At 39.3% G+C, this 21,941-nt stretch overlaps 1 protein-coding gene across 1 annotated transcript in view; it reads left to right on the top strand.

Annotated features, from left to right (window-relative positions):
- Positions 1 to 20,964: 20,964 nt before the first annotated feature.
- The window catches only part of PPP1CB (protein phosphatase 1, catalytic subunit, beta isozyme), a 27,000-nt gene continuing 26,023 nt past the window's right edge, over positions 20,965 to 21,941 (top strand). The window contains exon 1 of the mRNA XM_011956289.1: positions 20,965 to 21,091. Within this exon, the coding sequence (XP_011811679.1) occupies positions 20,992 to 21,091 (100 nt within the window). The 5' untranslated portion in view covers positions 20,965 to 20,991. The remainder of the gene's footprint in view (positions 21,092 to 21,941) is intronic.

The raw sequence follows: 21,941 nt of genomic DNA, 5'->3' as shown, positions 1-21,941 counted from the left end.
TATGTCTAATATGTATCATATATGTTATGAAACTGTTTAGAATTTGCTTTTTTCTGATTATGAAAGGGCAGCATTCTTTCAAGAAGTCCCCTGTAATTCCACAATCAAGAGATAACTTGTTGAAATTTTGATATATTTTTGTTTAAAGTATACTTAACTTTGTAAAATTCACATGCTTTACATCATTAGAATATTCCTTACATAGCTTTATGAGTTAATTTTTCATGTAGTGTTACATCATAAACATTTTCCCTTGTCATTAAATTGTCTTCAGAAATACCCAAAAGTGATCTGCTGTGTGATAGAATAGTTTTTCTTAAAGTGTTTTTTAACATATTACCACAAAGCCGAACTTGACTATTGCAATATGAGTTGTAGAATATTAGCACTGTGTAAAGTTCCATAGCAAAATGTGATTGTGTTACATTTTTGGCCCACTTACAGTTTTATGAAAATCTTGGGATATGTGTGTACCTGTTTTGTTTTTTACATTCATTTTTCATTTAACTTTGACCTGTCAGATGTCTGAATTTGTGACACTGCTTGTGATCTTTTAGTGTCTTTCTTTTCTTTCTTGTGAAACATGTATAGTACTCTTAAGATTTAGTTAGGCTGACAGGCTACACTTTTAACTTTTCCTTTTCAAGACAGGCTGGAGTGCAGTGGCTTGATCATGGCTCACTGCGGCCTCGACCTCCTGGTCTCAATCAGTCCTCCTGCCTCAACCTCCTTAGTGGATGGGACCACAGGCACATGACACCTCGCCTGGCTAGTTTTTTTTATTTTGGTAGAGACAGGGTCTCCCTATGTTGTTTGCCCAGTCTGGTCTTGAACCTCTGTACTCAAGCAATCCTCCAGCCTTGGCTTCCTGAAGTGTTGGGATTACAGGTGCGAGCTGCTGCACCCAGCTTTTAGTGTCCTTTTGAAGGTTAAAAAAATAAATGAATGGATTTGAAAAGTGAAATAGAATTTTTTTTTTTTTTTTGAGACAGAGTCTCGCTCTGTGGCCCAGGCTGGAGTGCAGTGGCACAATCTCGGCTCACTGCAAGCTCCACCTCCCGGGTTCAGGCCATTCTCCTGCCTCAGTCTCCCTAGTAGCTGGGACTACAGGTGCCCGCCACCACGCCCGGTTAATTTTTTGTATTTTTAGTAGAGACGGGGTTTCACCTTGTTAGCCAGGATGGTCTCTATCTCCTGACCTCGTGATCCGCCCGCCTCGGCCTCCCAAAGTGCTGGGATTACAGGCGTGAGCCACCGCACCTGGCCGAAAAGTGAAATAGATTAATGAAAGTGTATTAAAGCTCTCTGTTTTAAGATAACAGCTTTATCCAGATATAATTAACATGCCATACAGTTTGCCTATTTAGAGTATACGATTTTTAGTATACTACAGAGTTGTGCAGCCATCAACCACAGTAAACTTTATAACATTTTCATACACAAATACCCCCCCCAAAAAAACCCTGTTTCCAGTAGCAGACACTTCCCATTTCTCTCCATTCCCTCCCGGCCCCCACTAATCTACTTTTTTTGTCTCTTAGGTTTGCCTATTCTGGATGTTTCATACAAATGAAATCATGCAATATGTTGCCTTTTGTGACTAGTTGCTTTTAATGTTAACATTCATCTTTGTTGTAGTATGTATCAGTACTTTATTCTTTTGTGACTGAATAATATTCCATTGTATGTATGTATCATATTTTTAATTCATTCATCAGTTGATGGACATTTTGTTTTCTTCTTTTGGCTATCGTGAATACTTGTAGTGCTGCTGTCAACATTTGTGTACAAGTTCTTTTTGTGGGCATATACTTTCAATTCACTTGGGTATATAGCTGGGAGTGAAATTTCTAGGTCATATGGTAACCCTATGTTTAACTTTTTGAGGAACTGCCAGATTGTTTAAGGCCACTTTACTGATTAAATTGTTTAATTCCGACCAGCAGTCTAAAGGTTAGGCAGTTTGAAAGAAGTGTCAGTTATTCCTGACAACCTCCACTTCTGTAGGGAAAGTGTTTTGTGTGGATGTACAGCTAGAGTCGTTAGAAAAAAAGAGCACGTTGGGGAGTGGGGGAGATCACCCGAGGAATATTTTATCTCCTTGATTCTTCTGGATGAGATACTAGAGGAGACATAAAGGTCGTGGCTTATTTTTTAACTGATTCAGAGGTTAGGTATTTGTTTTCTCTGAATTAGTTCAGCAAGTAAGGGAAACTGACAGTTTGAAGAAGTAGCCCAGAGGTGTTTTTATTTTGCTATCTGAAGGCAGACCTGGAGCTTTTCTGGTAAATATCTAAATCCAAGATGAAAATTCGTTGGAATTTATGAATTATTTAAATTGAGTCTAGAGACAGAGCTATATTAAGATTCAGGATTCATGGGGAAGATAGTTGCATCTAGTAGGTTCTTTTTCTTTCTTACTCTCCACGTTTATTACTTTTAAAAGAGTATACATTCCAATGCCATGCTTTATTTATTTATTTATTTATTTATTTATTTATTGGCGGCCAGGTCTGGCTCTGTCACCAGGTTGGAGTGCAGTGGCATGAACACGGCTTACCTGCAGCCTCAACCTCCTGGGCTCAAGTGATCCTTCTGCTTCAGCCTCAGAAGTAGCTGGGACCACAGGCATGCACCACTAATTAAAAAAAATTGGTAGACACAGAATCTCACTTTGTTGCCCAGGCTGGTCTCAAACTCCTGGGCTCAAGCAGTCCTCCCACCTTGGCCTCCCAAAGTTCTGGGATTACAGGCACCCAGCCCCATTTTCAAACATTTCTAACAGAGGTAAAATAATACAGGTATGAAGGAATGTTACGATATTTAGAAATACTGACTAAAATTCTGTTAGGTATTTCTGAAAGGTTATTCTGGAATCTTGGTGGCATATAGGGAGGCAAGGGGAAGAAATAGTTCATAAATGTTAGTAAGTTTAGCGGTGGTGTCGTGGATGGGGATTCCCAGTCGAGTCTTCTAGGATTTGTGATTGGATACAAATTTATACCCTTAGGCAGCAACCACTGCTTCTAGCAGCTTTAAATAGCCATTTCAAGACTTATTCAAGTATAAATAACCAGTAGCCATTTTTTTCCTGGTTTGACAGAGGAAGTCAGTCCTTGGTGTAGATGGGTACTTGTCATACAGTAGGGAAAAGGGCGGGGGCTGTTGTCCTTTATTCTGCCTCTGAACTATTCACGTAGAGCACAGTGCTTTATGAGAGTATGTATAACCCTCATTGAATATCACTGGCCTCAGAACCCTCCCTTGCCAAATTTACCTGCATCTGTGCAAAGACAAATGGAGATGTTGATGATAAGTGCATATCCTAGAGGGAATAGCCTTTGGTTTTTGATGCATACCCACACTTGCATAATTGGGAGGTTTTAACATAGCATATTTCACCATAAAGGAATTTTGTTCTAGGAATGTTAATCAGAATATCCCTAAGTAACAGAAGTTCCCGTCTGGTCAGTTGCAAGGTGACCAAAACACTTTCTTGCTTTGAGTATAGTCATATGCTCCATCAAATGATGTTTTGGTCAACAGTGGACTTCATGTAAGATAGTTAGTGGTCCTGTAAGATTAGAATGGAACTGAAAAATTCCTGTCACTTAGTGACATCATAGGTATAATGTCATAGTGCAACGCATTACTCACGTTTGTGGTAGTGCTGGTATAAACCTATTGCACTGCCAGTTGTGTAAAAGTATAACACAGGCCAGGCGTGGTGGCTCATGCCTGTAATCCCAGCACTTCGGGAGGCCCAGGCAGGTGAACCACTTGAGGTCAGGAGTTCGAGACCAGCCTGGCCAACATGGTGACACTCTGTGTCTACTAAAAATACAAAAATTAGCTGGGCTTGGTGGCATGCATATGCCTGTAATCCCAGTTACTCAGGAGGCTGAGGCAGGAGAATCGCTTGAATCTGGGAGGTGGAGGTTGCCAAGAGCAAAGATTGTACGACTGCTCTCCGGCCTGAGTGAAAGAGTGAGACTGCATTTCCAAAAAAAAAAAAAAAAAAGTATAACACAATTATATAGAGTACATAATGCTTGATAGTGGTAATAAACAGCTATGTTATATATTTACTTTTTTTTTTTTTGAGACGGAGTCTCGCTCTGTCACCCAGGCTGGAGTGCAGTGGCCGGATCTCAGCTCACTGCAAGCTCCACCTCCCGGGTTCACACCATTCTCCTGCCTCAGCCTCCTGAGAAGCTGGGATTATAGGCGTGCGCCACCACACCTGACTAATTTTTTGTGTTTTTTAATAGAGACAGGGTTCCACCGTGTTAGCCAGGATGGTGTTGATCTCCTGACCTCCGGTGATCCGCCCACCTTCGCCTCCCAAAGTGTTGGGATTACAGGGGGAGCCCCAGCACTGGGCCCTGGGCCCTGGAGTGTATTCTTATTTTTAAAAACTAGTTAATTTAAAACCGCCTCAGGCATGTCCTTCAGGTGGCATTCCAGGAAAAAAAGCGATGTTATCCTAGGAGGTGATGGCTCCCTGTGTGTTACTTCCCCTGAAGACCTTCCAGTGTAGATGTGGAGGTGGTATATTGATGATCCTGACTCTGTAGGCCTAGGCTAATGTGTGTATATGTCTTAGTTTTTAACAAACGTTTAAAAAGTAAAAAATATTTTTAAAAATAGGAAAAGGCTTATAGGATAAGGATATAAAGAAAGTATTGTACAGCTGTGTGATATGTTTTTGTTTTAAGCTAATTGTTATGGTAAAATTCAAAACGTTTTAATAAAATTTTTAAGTTTCTAAAGTAAAAAATAACAGTAAGCAAAGCTTAATTCTGGAAGAAAGAAATATTTATGTCTTTATTACTGTATATATGTTGTGCCTTTTCTGTGTTTAGATACACAAGCACTCATTGTGTTACAGTAGCCTACAGTATTCAGCACAGTAACATAGTGTGCATCATGCTTTGTAGCCTAAGAGCAATAGACTGTACCATCTAGGTTTGTGTGAGTCCACTCTATGTTTGCACAACAACAAACTCACCTAACTGCATTTCTCAGGAAGTATCCCTTTGGTAAATGGTGTGTAACTGTATTTGTCTGACACCATTTTAACCTTCCCCCTAGTCCTACCTCTCATTCTCAAGATTTGGAGAAATCAAAATCTAAGTTTTCATATCAAGGTTAGGGATGTCAGGTATTACATAGCTTTCACTAATGTCATATCTAGCAGTTGTAATCACTTATTTTAAAACTTTAAATAGTAAATTAAGAAGGAATCTTTATAGGTACTTGTATGTTTCCTCAATGTGGTTTGCATCGAGCCTTTTATTTGAATTACTATCGATACTTGAGCCAAACTAGCGAGACAAAAAGACCAGACTTTTTTTTTTTTTTTTTTTTCTAAGACAGAGTCTCATACCATCGCCCAGGCTGGAGTGCAGTGGCGCAATCTCGGCTCACTCGAGCCTTTTATTTGAATTACTATCGATACTTGAGCCAAACTAGCGAGACAAAAAGACCAGACTTTTTTTTTTTTTTTTTTTTCTGAGACAGAGTCTCATACCATCGCCCAGGCTGGAGTGCAGTGGCGCAATCTCGGCTCACTGCAGCCTCTGCCTCCTGGGTTCTAGCGATTCTCCTGTCTCAGCCTCCTGAGTAGCTGGGATTACAGGCGCCCGCCACCAGTGGACCCAGCTCATTTTTTGTATTTTTAGTAGAGATGGGATTTCACTATGTTGGCCAGGCTGGTCTCGAACTCCTGACCTGATGATTCACCCACCTTGGCCTTCCAAAGTGCTGGGATTACTGGCATGAGCCATCGCGCCTCTGAGGGGGAGAAACTTGCAAACCTGTCAGTGAGAAAGAGTGAGGTCTAATTTTAGATGACAGGAATCGCTTTTGTGAATTTCGGACCCCCAACTACTAGAATTATGTGAATCCTGAATGATAATCAGATGTTTACTCAGTTAAGTGTTTACTCAAGAAATATTAGTAAATATTGATACATTGGGATGCCATCTTATATAATGATTAAGGACACAGATTCTGGGTGTATTTCAGCCCTGCCCCAGTTTCTTCTGCATATATGATAGTGCCTTCAAACAATTCTTGACACATTAAAGGTCAGAAAAAGTTAGTCGTCATTATTGCTTAGCATAAACCTGAGCTAGGAAGTATGTAACAGAGAGCTCTTTGTGCCACTGAGCCGTGGAACTTCCCTATACTAATTTCGAGAAGGCTTTCTTGTAAGTATGTGACAGATACTGTTTCCTCCACTTTCTGTTTATTGCATAACAGTTTCGTTACTATTCCCATTATTCAGCGTTTATAATCTGGTTTGACATATCAGTGTTGGTACTGAGAGGGAAAGGTATTTCTAGGTAGGATAAAATGGTGAAAAGTAGTTTAGCGCTGTTGTGTGCTTGCTTTTGGCCAGGAACTATAGGGCAGTGTTTCTTAAACTTTGAGTCTTGAGACCCCCTTACACTCAAATTCTCCATATGTATAAAGAATTGAAAATGAGCTTTTATTTATGTGAAGTATTTAACAATGTTGCATTAGAAGTTAAAACTGAGAATTTAAAACTTTCTGTTTTTGGCTGGGTGTGGTAGCTCACACGTGTAATCCCAGCACTTTGGGAGGCAGAAGCGGGTAGAATTGCTTGAGGCCAGGAGTTCAAGACCAGCCTGGGCAACTTGGTGAAATCCCATCCCTTCTAAAAATATAAAAAAGTTAGCTGGGCGTGGTGTCACATGCCTGTAATCCCAGCTGCTTGGGAGGCTGAGACACAAGAAGTGCTTGAACCTGGGAGGCAGAGGTGGCAGTGAGCTGAGATTGTGCCACTGCACTCCAGCCTGGACGACAGAGCGAGACTCTGTCTCTAAATAAATAAATAAATATCTGTTCTTTAAGTAGCAACTTACTACATTTTAGCATAAATGTTTTTTAGGAAGGTAACTTTTCTAAAGCAAAAATGTGAGAAGAGTGCCATCACTTTACGCAAATCTAATTTAGTCTTTTAAACAGAAGACAGCTGAATTCACATCTCTGTTTTCAGTCTTTTGTTACCTTGTTCTAGTTGAATATGAAGAAAATCTGTATTCCTACAGATATGTAGTTAGAAAAAGGAGGAGTAGTTTAATAGCTCTTTTAGATGATTGTGGGTATTCTCTGATGTTTTTACCAAAAATCAGCAAGTAGTGGTTTTTTAAAGGTTAATTTTAAAAGAGATGTGGAATCTGAAATTATATCCATGAATTTTTTTGTTCTCTTACATTAAAATCCATTGATCTTTCTTGTACTTTAAATGGATCTTACACATGACTTTATAATATGCATTGTTCATTTGGATAATACTGATTCAGCTGAGTTATGCAGATGTCCAGATGTTGAAACAGCTTACTATGTAATACAGTATCCAGAAATGACATTTGTTGATGTTACAAGATCTCATCAGAAGAGTCCTTAACTATGGGGAAGCTGTCAGATTCATGGTGCTAATTACAAGGTTTCTAGAATTTTGGTTTGTAACTTGAAAGCTTGAATTTTACCGTTGGCAACAAGTACTGTCAGTTGTTTTCCTTGAAATGACAGGATCACTTTGTTCATTTTCACGCATATCTGTTGAATATCTAAGTCTGAATAACCATAGTTTGTCAGTTACACTTTCCAGTAAAAGTGTTTAGTGAAAAAAAGTGTCTAGGTCAGCTTGAAACTAAAACAGTCACAGGAGTGCTTTCCTTTGCGACAGCCATTGTACTTTGGGATGGAGTGGGAGTGCTTTGTGGGCATTTCCCTTTTATCATGTAGATTGTTAAATAGGTGTATTCAAAGATCGAAGTTTAATCAAGTTGATCATTTTTACTGCTTTTCCAAAGGGCGTACATGAAGCTGCCTTTTTTGTGTTTCACTTTTGTGTATTGCAATGAACAACACAGTGACTACCAGTGGGGTTTGGTGCCACTGACTTGGTGTGTATTGAGACACTAACCGTCTTACCCATCCTTTTGTACTATCAAAGCAGATGTCAATGCAGTGAAAAAAAAAGTCCTTTATTCCTGAAATGTCTAGCCCTCACCTATATCTGTCACTTTTCTTCTTCACTCTTTTCTCATTATACTTGCTATTTGTTTACCAGCGTACCTGAACTGATTTTTAACTTATGCTTTGTGAATTCATGAAAGCCATGGGCCATCTCAGAAAAATATTTTTATATATACACAATATTACAGACAATTTGTGGTATTATACAGAGCCACTAAAGGTCATTTTGAGCTCTGAATCCACATTAGTTATTCTTTTGTTTTGAGGCAGAGTCTCACTGTCACCCAGGCTGGAGTGCAGTCTCAGCTCACTGCAACCTTTGCCCCCCAGGTTCAAGTGATTCTTCTGCCTCAGCCTCCCGAGTAGCTGGGATTACAGGTGCCCGCCACCACACCTGGCTTATTTTTGTATTTGTAGTAGAGAAGGGGTTTCACCATGTTGGTCAGGCTGGTCTTGAACTCCTGACCTCATGATTCGCCCACCTCAGCCTCCTGAAATGCTGGGATTACAGGTGTGAGCCACCGCGCCAGGCCCACATTAATTATTCTTAACAGGCAGGCCTAAGATGAGAGGGAAGTATGGCAGCTGCCTGATTTTTCTTCACTTAAAACCGTGTGTGTGTTGTGTGCATAGAGAAAGACGAGGAGGAAAGGAAGACAGAGTGGGAGAGGGGGAGGGAGAAGGAAAGCGAGAGAGAAAGAATGAAAAAACAAAGGGGGTCGGGTGTGGTGGCTCACGCCTGTAATCCCAGCACTTTGGGAGGCCGAGGCAGACAGATCACGAGGTCAGGAGATCGAGACCATCCTGGCTAACACGGTAAAACCCCATCTCTACTTAAAATACAAAAAAATTACCCAGGCATGGTAGCATGCACCTATAGTCCCAGCTACTCAGGAGGCTGAGGCAGGAGAATGGTGTGAACCTGGGAGGCAGAGCTTGCAGTGAGCCAAGATTGCGCCACTGCACTCCAGCCTGGGCAACAGAGCGAGACTCCATCTCAAAAAAAAAAAAAAAAAAAAAAAAACAAGACTCCACATTTTAGCCAATTGTAGAATTTTTATTTTTCTGCCTTTTTGTTACTTAAAAGCAAGCTTTTGTGCTAAATATGGCGAAAATGCTAGGAAAAAATTAGGATGTCTAGATTTAACTGCCGTTAATTAGTATGTAATCTTAGGGGTGGGGGTTGAGTGAGAGTTAGAATACCAGTGGTCAGTGAAGATTACTAAGATTTTTTGAGGCCAAGGTGGGCGGATCACTTGAGGTCAGGAGTTCGAGACCAGCCTTAGCACGAGATGAAACCCCATCTCGACTAAAAATACAAAAAATTATCTGGGCATGTTGGCACACACCTGTAATCCCACCTACCCAGTAGGTTGAGGTAGGAGATTCACCTGAAACCAGGAGGTAGAGGTTTCAGTGAGCCAAGATCATGCCATTGTACTCCAGCCTGGGCGACAGAGTGAGACTCTGTCTCAAAAAAAAAAAAAATTTATGAGACACCGTGCATAGGTGTTGGAATTAGTGCTTTTTTCTTGCCATCCTTTCTGTTTTAGATAAGTAAGAACTTGCTGGGGAAAGTAGCAGAAAGTTAGTGAAAAATTTAATATACACACAACACACAGACACGTATATATCACATCCCTTGGATATGTGCATTGGAAAGACAAACTTGCAATGGAAAAATTTTTACGCTGATACGAAATGTGAAATATAATAGTTGAGTAAAGGACAGATTTCTTTTGGGAGAGGATAAACATTTTGCTTAATTGAGATTCAAAGTTAATGTTCTCTCATCAAAATTGATAGCAAGTGGTCATCTCTTGATGCTGATCTGTAGTGAGATTCTATTTATTTCATCTTAGAAGATGTCTTTTTACACAGATGGGAACATACTGCATATTCATCACTTGGAAAGCATTTATGGAATTCTGATATTTGCCTTTTAGCATGTCATTACGTTGCAGATTAATCACTTCCAATAGAGGGTTAGGTGGAAGCTCCTCAGCTGCACAGTTAAATGGATTTTGATATGTGGAAATTTTTTTGCACTTGAGTCAAGGCTTGAAGAATGCTAGTTTGAGTTTGAAAAATGTGTCTGCTGCAAAATTGTGTGGGAATAAAGATTTGACTTGTTTTAACCTGACAGCACGGGTTATATATATAAAGCAGTTTGCTGACCGGGTGTGGTGACTCGCACCTTTAATCCCAGCACTTTGGGAGGCTGAGACAGGAAGATCACTTGAGCTCAGGAGTTTGAGACCTGCCTGGGCAACATAGTGAGACTTGTCTTTACAGCAAATTAAATTAGCCAGGTGTGGTGGCATATGCCTATAGTCCCAGCTACTTGGGAGGCTGAGGCAGGAGAATGTCTTGAGCCAGTAGGCTGCAGTGACCCTGATTACACCACTGCACTCTGGCCTGGGCAGTAGAGCAAGACCCCATCTCAAAAAGTACAAAATTAAACAACTTCTTTAATTCAGACAGTATTAGTTGTCAGAATGACTTACCACAATAGAAGTTTCTCATATATATATCTTTTGCCTTGTAATTTTAGGCTGAATTTATTTTAAAACATTCAGGGGAGCTTTCATTCTGTTTTGTAGAATGGAGGCTACCTGAAATTAAAAGGGGAAGAAATTACTAGATTGGCTGCAAAATCTAATTTCTAAAACTCTTCTGTGTTTGATAATAGTGATTGAGGGTGATTCTTCTTGTTTAGAAAAAATTCAGTATCAGCCCTGAATGCAATAAAGCTGTCACTGCTAAGCCATTAAAATCCTGTGTGGTTGGCCAAATGAGGATATACAGCTTTTATTACTAACAAATACTCATGAAACTGACTGTGGTTAAGTTCATGAGAGCAAATGAAGTTGATCCTTGATGCTTCTGGTTCAGTAATACCTGATTAAGATATTTTTCCACAAAAAAAACTGCACCAGACTTCAAACATGCTACATTTTCTCAGATTTTGTAAAATAGTCCAACTAAGTATTTTTCTACTTTACCATCATCAGTTGTGACACATTTTAGCAGATTCCACTTCAGGTTGTACTAAAATAGTTTTTCTCAGCTGCTTTGAGAATATTCTTGCCTGTAGTTGGTTCCACATAGATTATTTATAGAGGGTAACTTTTCAGTCATTTCAAATCAGGATTGGCTCCCCAAATAACAAGTATTGCTAACACGTGTCATCAAGAGCAAAGGAACACCACTCAGAACCATTTGTCTTTTTTAATTGTTTACTAATTTTGCTCCCAATGTCCTCAACTCTTTTTTACACCCTTTTTACAGAAAGGCTGATGGCCTTTAAAAGTTTATTGTCTCAAGACATACATAGTTCTTCAGCTTTTCCAATCAGACACAATTTAATTAACCCACCATTGATAAATGACTTAACTTGGCTAACAAATGAGCCACTTGGAAACTTGAGTTGCGGACTCATTTTCGTTTTTGTGAAGAAATTCTGCTGTAATGAGATTTCGTTTTAATTTTTTAAAAACCTCCCTCACCATTGCTTTACTATGAATTGGGAATGTTGTGGTGAGTGCTCCATCTGATACCATCAGTATATGTTGTGTTTTTTTAGCACAGCTACATAATGACTGCAATGCCTTAGCACCCAATTAAATAACAAAATAATCAACACTTTATTGTGTCTTAAAAACACAACATTCAAAGTCCACTTTTCTTGCTTTGACTTGATGAGTATGCACTGGTAGTAAAAGTAAGTAAAATGTTGCTGTGCAGCAATAATCGTGACACCCATGACGCTGCCAGGTTGTAACCTCATCTCTATAATTTGTGACGCACCTAAAAGCAGGGTGAAATGATGAGAGTACCATATGTGGTCTATCACAGCTGCTCAGCTCTGCCATTGAAGTATGAATGTGTCAAGTGATAAATAAGTAAGTGACTATGCTCCAGTAAAACTTTATGGCCACTAAAATTTGAGTTTCATATAATTTTTATATGTCACAAAGGATTCTTTTGTTTTGCTTTTTGCAATCATTTAAAAAATGTAAAAAAAATTCGTAGGCCCCAAGCCATACAAACACTGGCATCGTGGTAGATTTGACCCCTTGTCCTTAGTTTGCTGAACACTGGTGGTATTTTTCTGCCTTTCCTAATGTGAACATGATTGTAGAAAGATTACCTTACTGGAAGTCAGGAAACCTTGGTGCTCCCACCACAGTTGTGTGACTGATTAACTCAGGTGAAATAAATTGGGGTTAGGAGCCATGGTGTCTAGTCCTTGACAAGTCATTCCTCAAATTTGTAATGTAATCACCTGACTTTCTAGTGTATGCATAATCACATTTTGTGTGCTTCTCAGCAGCCATTCCATTGTTGAAGAGGCAACCAACACAGAAAATTGTTGAGACATTTTGATCTTTGACAAGGGAAGCCTGTAGTGTGAGCTCACCAGTCATCCTGGCTTCTTTCCCTGGAGGCATTTCCTAGTTTGTGGCATAGGGAAAATGATCTCAAATAAAAAGTGACAGTCTCACTGGGCTAAGGAAGAAAGGTGGAAGTTTGGGACCACTAAAGCAGTTGAAGCTTAAGTCCAGGAGAGGAGAGAACCACATAGAATCTAACCTCAAATCTGCAGTCAGATCCCTCTAAAGTCATTGACTGACTTCAGAGGTACACATAAGCAAGAGAAGAAACCCAGCAGAATACAGTAGCTGAGAAGCTAAAGATCTGAGCAGACATTTCAGTATCTGCCTGATGCCAGAGAGGCAAAAATGGAAGTTCAAATCCTGCCGAGTTAGAGAGGCCTTATTACACCGTGAGTTGTCCATTGTGACCCCATCATGACCACTCCCTAAGACTGAAGGTAAAACTAAAACAGACCACCCCTCAGGAAAATGAGTTACTGCTGTGCTGCTGCTAAAAGGAAACAGCCTTCTTTGGAGAAAGGTCTTATCTAAAATTTCTACAATTTTGTACCCATAATTCAGTATTTCATTCACCAAAATAGGATATGCTATTTTGGACAAGCTAATGAAGCTGAATTGTCCAAAAAACCAATAGAAATTATCTAGTGCTGACAGAAAAAAAAAGTACAGAAGAGAGCATGAGAGACTAATGTATTGCTGATAGACAGTGGAAAGGTCTATCAGGTGTAATAGGAATCCTAGAAAGAGAGGAGATAGACATACAATGGGATGGGAATATTGACTAATAATTTTCCAAAACAGTGACATCAAAGCATGTATTAAAGAAGCTGTGTGATTCCAAGCAGTGTAAATAGAAAGAAAACCATGGTGAACACAACTGCTAAAAATCCAAGAGAAAGAGAAAATCTTAAATGCTGTCAGGAGAAAAAAGTCATTAGCTTCAGAGAACAATAATACGAATGATAGCTGATCTATCACCTGAAACTGTGGAAGACAGAAGACAATAGAATGGCATTCTCTTTAAAGTACTGAAAGAAAAAAATGACAACCTAGAATTCTTTATTTTGAGATGGAGTTTTGCTCTTGTGGCCGAGGCTAATGGCATGATCTTGGCTCACTGCAACCTCTGCCTCCCGAGTTCAAGCAATTCTCCTGCCTCAGCCTCTTGAGTAGCTGGGATTACAGACTTGTGCCACCACGCCCGGCTAATTTTGTATTTTTAGTAGAGATGGGGTTTCTCCATGTTGGTCAGGCTGGTCTAGAATTCTAAATCTACTGAAGCTGAGAAAATATATTGCTGATATGCTGGCACTAGAGAATATTAAAGCAAGTTCTTCATGTTGAAAGAAAATAACGTGAAAGCAAAGAACTGCAGAAAGAAATGGACAATGGTAAGGATGAATGTGAGTAAATATAAATTCTGTTTAATAGTTGTGGCTTGTGGAATTTAAAATGTGGAAACAAAAATACAACTGTAGAACAAAAGACTGGAGGGTGATAATCAGTCAAAAGTATTTGTAATCTCTAGAGCAGCCTCTGAATGAAAAAATAATGTATAATGAAAAGCTAATAGAGGAGAAAATGGAATAGTAAAAAAAGAGTTGATTACTCTAAAGAAATGCAGGGAAGGAGAAAGGAATGAATAGATGGGACAAACAGAACAAATGACAGAATGGTAGACTTAAACCCAACTTCGTCGGTCATTATATTGAATGTGAAAGGAGCAAACATTGGCCAGGTGCAGTGGCTCACACCTGTAATCCCAGCACTGGGAGGCCGAGGCGGGTGGATCACCTGAGGTCAGGAGTTCAAGACCAGCCTGGCCAACATGGTGAAACCCCGTCTCTACTAAAAATACAAAAATTGGCTGGCCGTGGGCACCTGCAATCCCTGATACTTGGGAGGCTGAGGCAGGAGAATTGCTTGAATCCGGGAGGCAAAGGTTTCAGTGAGCCGAGATCATGCCACACACTCCAGCCTTGGTGACAGAGTGAGACTCCATCCCCCCCAAAAAAAGACAGGAGCAAACATTGAAATTAATGCAAAGATCAGAAGACCTAACTGTTATAGATACTATTTACAAGGGATGTGTTTTAAATCTAAGGACACAAATGAGGAAGTAAAAAAAGGAGGGGGCGGGGGGAGAAAATATCATGCACGCATTAATCTAATGAAATCTGAGTTGGCTATATGTATGTTGGAAAAAGCTCTAAAACCGGAAGTAACACTAGAGGCAAAGAAGAGCATTGTATAATGCTAAAAGGATAAATTTAATGGAAAAATATCTTAAATTTTTATGTATGTAATAATATAGGTCTAAAACTAAAAGGAAAGGTTGACAGCTGTTATAAAAAGTTAAAACCACAACCGTAGTAGATCAGTGCTCCTCTTTCAGTAACTAGTAGAACAAACAGGAAAAAATCAGCAAGGGTAAAGGTTTGAACAACACAGCCACCCTGACCTACTTGGCAGATATTGAACACTTCACTCAATAATTGCAGGATATATGCTTTTCAAATATGTATGAAACATTTACTGAAATATACCATATACTATACCATAAAGCAGACCTCAGTACATTTGAAAGAAATGACATCACAGATGTCAGCCAAAATCAATTTAATGAAAAACTGAAAAACTGTCATACTAGAGTGTACAACATTGCTGAGAGAAATAAATAAATGGAGAGATACCATATTCGTGGATTGGAAGACTTGAAATTGTGAACATGTCCATTCTCTCTAGACTTAACCTATTTATTCCTTTCTTTTTTTTTTTTTCTTGAGACGGAGTTTCACTCTTGTTGCCCAGGCTGCAGTGCAATGGTGTGATCTTGGCTTGCTGCAACCTCCGCCTCGTGGGTTCAAGGGATTCTCCTGCCTCAGCCTCCTGAGTAGCCGCGATTACAGGCGCCCGCCATCACGCCTGACCAATTTTTGTATTTTTAGTAGAGGGGAGTTTCACCATGTTGGCCAGGCTGGTCTCTTCCTGACCTCAGGTGAACCACCCACCTCGGCCTCCCAAAGTGCTGGGATTACAGGCATGAGCCACCTCGCCCAGCCTTGTTCCCAATTTAAAACCTCACAAGTTTGGGGGTGGAGGGGATAGACACAAGCCAATTTTAAAACGTATTTGAAAGTTCAAAAGGAAAATCTAAATAACAAAATTGGGATGTTTATATAACTAGATACCGAGACTTTATAAAAAGCTGCAGTAATTAAGACATTGTGGTATTGATGAAAAAATAGGCAAATGGGGTAATGAGCTATATATAAGTGGCTAGAAACAGACCTGTTCCTGTATGGTCACCTGATTTTTCTACAAAGCTGCCATTGCAGTTCACTGGGGAAAAGGATGATCTTTATGATAAATAGTGCTGAATCAACTGGATATCTGTGTGGATAAAAACCTTGACCTTTACATCAAACCATACACAGAATTAATTTGAGATGGGTTATAGAATGAAGTGGGCTATAACAATAAAATATCTGGAAGGAAACATAAGGAAATATCTTTAGAGAAGGCAAACATTTATTGAATAAGATGCAAAAAGCCTTAACCAAAAAAAGATTGACTAAATTAAGATGTTGTAACATTTAAATTCATTAAAGAACTTCTGTTCATCAAAAGATAGCGTTAAGAGATGGAAAAAGTCCAGTTTTAAAGAATGAACAAAAGACTTAAAATGAACTTGTCCAAAACAAAAAAAAAGGGGGGGGATAACCTAAATGATCTATTAAGCACATGAACAAGATACTCAATGGCCAGGCGCGGTGTCTCACGCCTGTAATCCCAACACTTTGGGAGGCCGAGGCAGGCAGATTATTTGAGGTCAGGAGTTCGAGATGAGCCTGAGCAACATGGTGAAACCCTGTCTCTACAAAAATTAGCTGGGCGTGGTGGTGTGCACCTGTAATCCCAGCTGCTCAGGAGGCAGGAGAATCCTTGAACCGGGGAGGTGGATGTTGCAGTGAGCCATGGTCATGCCACTACACTCCAGCCTGGGTGACAGAGCGAGACTCCATGGAAAAAAGAAAAAGGGTACTCAACAACTTTCGTCCTTAGGGATATCAAGTTAAATCCAACGAATACCACCATACACCCAACAAAATGACTAAAATTAAAAATACTGATAATTTGCAGTATCAGTAAAGATGTGGAGCAACAGTGTTGTTAGGAGGATTATGAATTGGTATAGCCACTTTGGGAAACTGATGGTATCTGCTACTTAATAAAATAAGCCTTCTCTGTGACCTGAGCAGTTCTACTGCTTTGTTATATACATGCCTAAGATAAATATGTCCGTAGCTGTTCATAGCATTTGTAATAGCCCCAAACTTGAAATAATCCAAATAGAGTAGTAAAGATACTGTCATATATTTCATACAATGGAATACAGGTTGAATATTTTTTATCCAAAATGCTTAGGACCCCAAGTGTTTGGATTTTGGATTTTTTCAGATTTTTGAATATTTGCATTATACTTAACAGTTAAGCATCCCTAATTGGATAGTCTGAAATCTGAAATGCTCCAATGAGCATTTTGTTTGAGCATCATATTAGCACTAAAAAAGTTTTGGGTTTTGGAGCATTTTGGATTTCAGATTACTCAGCCTGTATTTCAAGTGACTGTTAAACACAGTTGTATGGGTGTATGTCACAGATGCAATAATGAGCAAAAGAGCATTCTCATGTTTCTTTTTATCTAAAAGTCTAATTCATAAATATATCAAATCAATATATACTGGTAGCAGTAAGGATAGTAACCTTAGGCATTACTGTCATGGTTAGGGCACAAGGGAATCTTCAGGGTTGCAGGAAGCATTCTGTATCTTGATCTGGATGGTGGTTACTCAGGTATATAGATAATTTAAAATTCATTGAGTTACACCCATAAAGTTAGTATACTATATGTATGTAAAATGTTAAAATACAGTAATAAGTATGGTAGATATTTGCTATAGTGGGATTTTATCTGGTCTGAAATTACAATATGCTGAAAATTTCTAGGAAATTTTTGATCCAAAAATCTTATGTGGTGAAGTGGAAAAAGTACGGGCCTTTGAGTTAGAAGACTGATTCTGAATCCTTCTTTGCTGCTTCTCACTCCCATCAGTCTTATAAAACCTGGGCACTGTGATCTTATGCGAGTTATTTAATCTCTGTCATTGTGCAGTGGAGATAATCACTTCCCTTTTCAGATCCTGAGGTGTGAAAAGGATTGAATGAAATGATTGATGTGAAGGTGCTTTGTACCTAATGAAGTATGCTGATTTATAGTGTCTTAAAATGCAGCAAGGTTCAGATATCCAAACACTGGAATCCCTCATGGATGCTGCAATAGCAGTCTAGTTGCCCTATGTAACAGGTTGCCCGGATGATTTCTTCCTTTTTTCAGAACTCTTGAGAGTACATAAAGGAGCAGGACTTTTGAATTGGAAGACAGCTGGGATTGCCCTGAGACATCTGCCTTATTCTGTCCAACCTTTGGCTAATTTATTTCTAATTTCTAAAACTCGTCAGAGTTTTGAACATTGGGAAAACGTTTAGCTTCTCTAACTGCATTCATCAGTTCTTCAGATGTGACTGATTATTAAATACACTTTTATGTGCCACTAATTTGGGGAGGGGGGGACTGCCAGTTATAATTGTAAGAAGCTTTTAATTGCAAGAGTCTCACAACTTCAGAAATATTAATTAAGGGGGAAATGTGCATCCTACAAAGTTTCTGTGCAGTGTGTTTTTGTTTTTTGTTTTGGTAAATTTTTAGTTTCTGTGGATTTGCATGACTTACAAGTTGAAGCACTTTATAGCTCTGTAAAAATGTTAGTTACACAATTACTTGAGAAGTCAAAATTATACAGAGGGAGTAAAATAAATACTAGGTAAAATATTCACCACTGTCATTTGAATGTTTTAAATTGACATACTGAAGTGACTCACATTAGTCTTTTGACTTAGTAGTCAAGTTACAACTAAGTTTTGATAATTTACTGTTTTTCTTGTTCATTGCTATTATCTCTATAAACAACTGATACGTGTAGTAGGCTCTCAAGCATTTGTTGAATGAGTTAATACAGTTTGTAAGTACTTTTAGCTGTGTGTGTGTTGTCTGAAAGCAGTCTGAGACCTTTAATTCTTCCAAGGCAAATACTTTTTTTTTTTTTTTTTGAGACAGAGTTTTGCTCTTGTCTCCCAGACTGGAGTGCAATGGCACGATCTCAGCTCACTGCAGTCTCCACCTCCTGGGTTCAAGCAATTCTCCTGCCTCAGCCTCCCAACTAGCTGAGATTACAGTCACCCGCCACCACTCCCGGCTAATTCTTGTATTTTTAGTAAAGACAGGGTTTCACCATGTTGGCCAGGCTGGTCTCAAACTCCTGACCTCAGGTGATCCACGCACCTCAGCCTCCCAAAGTGCTGGGATTACAGGCGTGAGCCACCGCGCCCGGCCACATTTTTTTTTTTCTTAAACTAAAATTTTCCACATTTAAAACTAAAGCTGAGATGTCTTTTTGGTGTTAGAAAACCCCAAATGTGCATCAGAAGTAGGTAATTGATGTTTGAGAATGAGCACTAAAGAAACTATGTCATTTCTCATAATAAAAGCAGTTCTGCTGATCATTGTTTTGAATTTCAGGGGTAGTCTTATAAACTAGCATATTTGCTAAAGCACTTTTGAATGTTATCTGTGTCTCCTCTTTATTGCCTCCTTTTTGCTTTTATATTAACATATTAATGGAATATATAGCTTTTGCATATGGAAGCCTTTTTTTTTTTTTTTTTTAAAGCCTCTTATTGACCTGACAAAGGAATCAGCAATTTTTAGCAGGAAATATATGGACTTTTATTTTATTTTACTTTACTTTTGAGAAAGTAAGTACTTTTGAGAAAGTAAAGGCTGAGGTGCAGTGGCACAATCTCAGCTCTCTGCAGCCTCCGTCTTCTGGGGTCAAGTGAACCACCTCAGCCTCTGAGTAGCTGGGACCACAAGCATGCACCATCATGCCCAGCTAATTTTTTGTATTTTTGGTAGAGATGGGGTTTCATCATGTTGCCCAGGGCGACCTCTCACTCCTGAGCTCAAGTGATCCGCCCACTTTGGCCTCCCAGTGTGCTGAAATTACAGGCGTGAGCCACCATGCCCAGCCTTTATTTTTATTTTGCAGAGACAGGGTCTTGTTCTGTCACCAAGACTGAAATGCCCTAGTGCCATCATAGCTCACTGCAGCCTCAACCTCCTGGCCTCAAGCAATTCTGCTACTATGCTAGGCTAATTCTGTTTTTTAAAAAAATCTTTTGTTGACACAGGGCCTTGCTTTGCTGCCCAGGCTGGTTTTGAACTCCTGGCTTCAAGCAGTCCTCCCGCTTTGACCCCCGCAAAGTGCTGGAATTACAGGTGCAAGCTATTGCTCCCAACCTATTTTCTTTTCTTAAATGCCCTTTCACTTAAGATTAAATGAGAGCTCAGCAGTAAATTTAAGGTTAAAGGGAGTCAGGGGAGATGGTGATGAGAGGAAATGATTACAAGTTGAGTTCAGTGGAGCAAGTAAGGAACTCCTCTCTCTCTCCATGCACCATTCCACTCCTCTTCATCCCACAAGTTACTGGAAACCATATTATCTTATGGCTCAGTAATGCAAAAATGCCTCGGTCCATTTAAATAGCCTTTAGAGGTTTTAATATAATGCTCTATTGGAAATATAACAGTATGTTAAATTTTAATACATAGCTGATATCTTTTTTGTATTTGTTTTGATCAGAAAGTGGAGATAGCAGTAGCTAAAATTTTGGGGACTGCTGGTAACATTCCAAGAAAGTGTGAAGCCAAATCACCTACTAACAATTACAATTTAATCTCCTTTTCTTCATAGCACATTGTTCTTAATGATGCTCTTCTGACATCCTACTAGATGCAGGATAAGAAAACAGGCCAGACCTTAAAGGGTGCAGGCTCTGAAATCTTTTTTTTTTTTTTTTTTTGAGATGGAGTCTCGCTCTTCTTGCCTAGGCTGAAGTGCTTCTCAGCTAATTGCAACCTCGCCTCCTGGGTTCAAGCGATTCTTCTGACTCAGCCTCCTGATTAGCTGGGATTACAGGCATGCACCATCACACCCGGCTAATTTTGTATTTTTGGAGAGATGGGGTTTCTCCATGTTGATCAGGCTGGTCTTGAACTCTGACCTCAGGTGATCTGCCCGCCTCAGCCTCCCAAGGTGCTGGGATTACAGGCGTGAGCCACTGCGCTTGGCCCTGAAATCTTTTAGGTCTCTTTGGCTACTAGGCCCCAGGATGGCCACAGTACAGCAAAAAACAGGACTGCATTTCATCAACAGCAGACTTGAGGAGCATCATCAGGAGCCAGTAACAGTGAAAATAGAAGGCAAAGATCATAGAATAACATTATTTTAAACCGTGGGACCAAATAGGGTCATTTGCTGCCTGTGTGAGTTTTCTGATTTTTAAAATATGGGCATGACTCTTTGTAAAAGATTATTATATGAGTAAATTTTAGAAAACTGACTGTTTTATTTATTGTTTTTCAGTACGAGGATGTCGTCCAGGAAAGATTGTGCAGATGACTGAAGCAGAAGTTCGGGGCTTATGTATCAAGTCTCGAGAGATCTTTCTCAGCCAGCCTATTCTTTTGGAATTGGAAGCACCGCTGAAAATTTGTGGTATGTAAATGGGTAAAGTTGGAAACAACTCTTTTGAATCATGTTTTTCCTCCCATGTTTACATTGAGGATGATCTAGAGAAAACAATTTCTGAAAATTTTGTATAAAACCGATCAGTAGGCTTTACTAAATAAAAGTGTATAAAAATTGAAACTTATAAAAATGACAAGTTACAGACAAGATGAAAGTACTTGCTATATTATATACAACAGATAAAAGGAGTTCTATTTATAATATATAAAGAGTTCTTAGAAATAAATAAGAGAAAGACAGTAGTATATAAAAATAACATAGGAAGATGAAGATCTTAGAAGAAATTCAAATGGCCGGTAAACATGAGGACCTCAGCCTCTTTAGTAATCAGTGATATGCAGTTTAAAACAAGTCTCCAACTCTAGTCAGATTACAAAAGAAAACCAAAGATGGATGTTTAATGTTGTCAAGGTTATCAAGAAAAGGGCATTTTACTACACTGGTTAGAGAAAAATAGGTGTATAATTTAGAGGGTCAGTATGGCAACATCTGTGTCTTCTAACTTTTATGTTGTTTAAATTTGTTTTGAAGATTATGCTACTTTATAACTTGTATTCTTTTAAGTTTTACAGTGGCTTTTTTACAGTCCTTTGTACGGTGCCCAGCAAATAAGAAATACTAGCTAAGTAAATGTTTGTTTTTTGGTTGGTTGGTTGGTTTTTCTTTGAGACAGAGTTTCACTTTTGTTGCCCAGGCTGGAGTGCAATGGCACGATCTCGGCTCACTGCAACCTCCACCTCCCGGATTCAGGTGATTCTCCTGCCTCAGCCTCCCGAGTAGCTGGGATTACAGGCGTGTGCCACCACGCCCAGCTAAT

This window comes from Colobus angolensis, unplaced genomic scaffold (assembly GCF_000951035.1).
Source record: "Colobus angolensis palliatus isolate OR3802 unplaced genomic scaffold, Cang.pa_1.0 Scaffold413, whole genome shotgun sequence".
NCBI classification, from domain to species: Eukaryota; Metazoa; Chordata; class Mammalia; order Primates; family Cercopithecidae; genus Colobus; species Colobus angolensis.
Note: the sequence above shows the minus strand (reverse complement) of the source record. Positions and strands in the feature narration are given on the sequence as shown.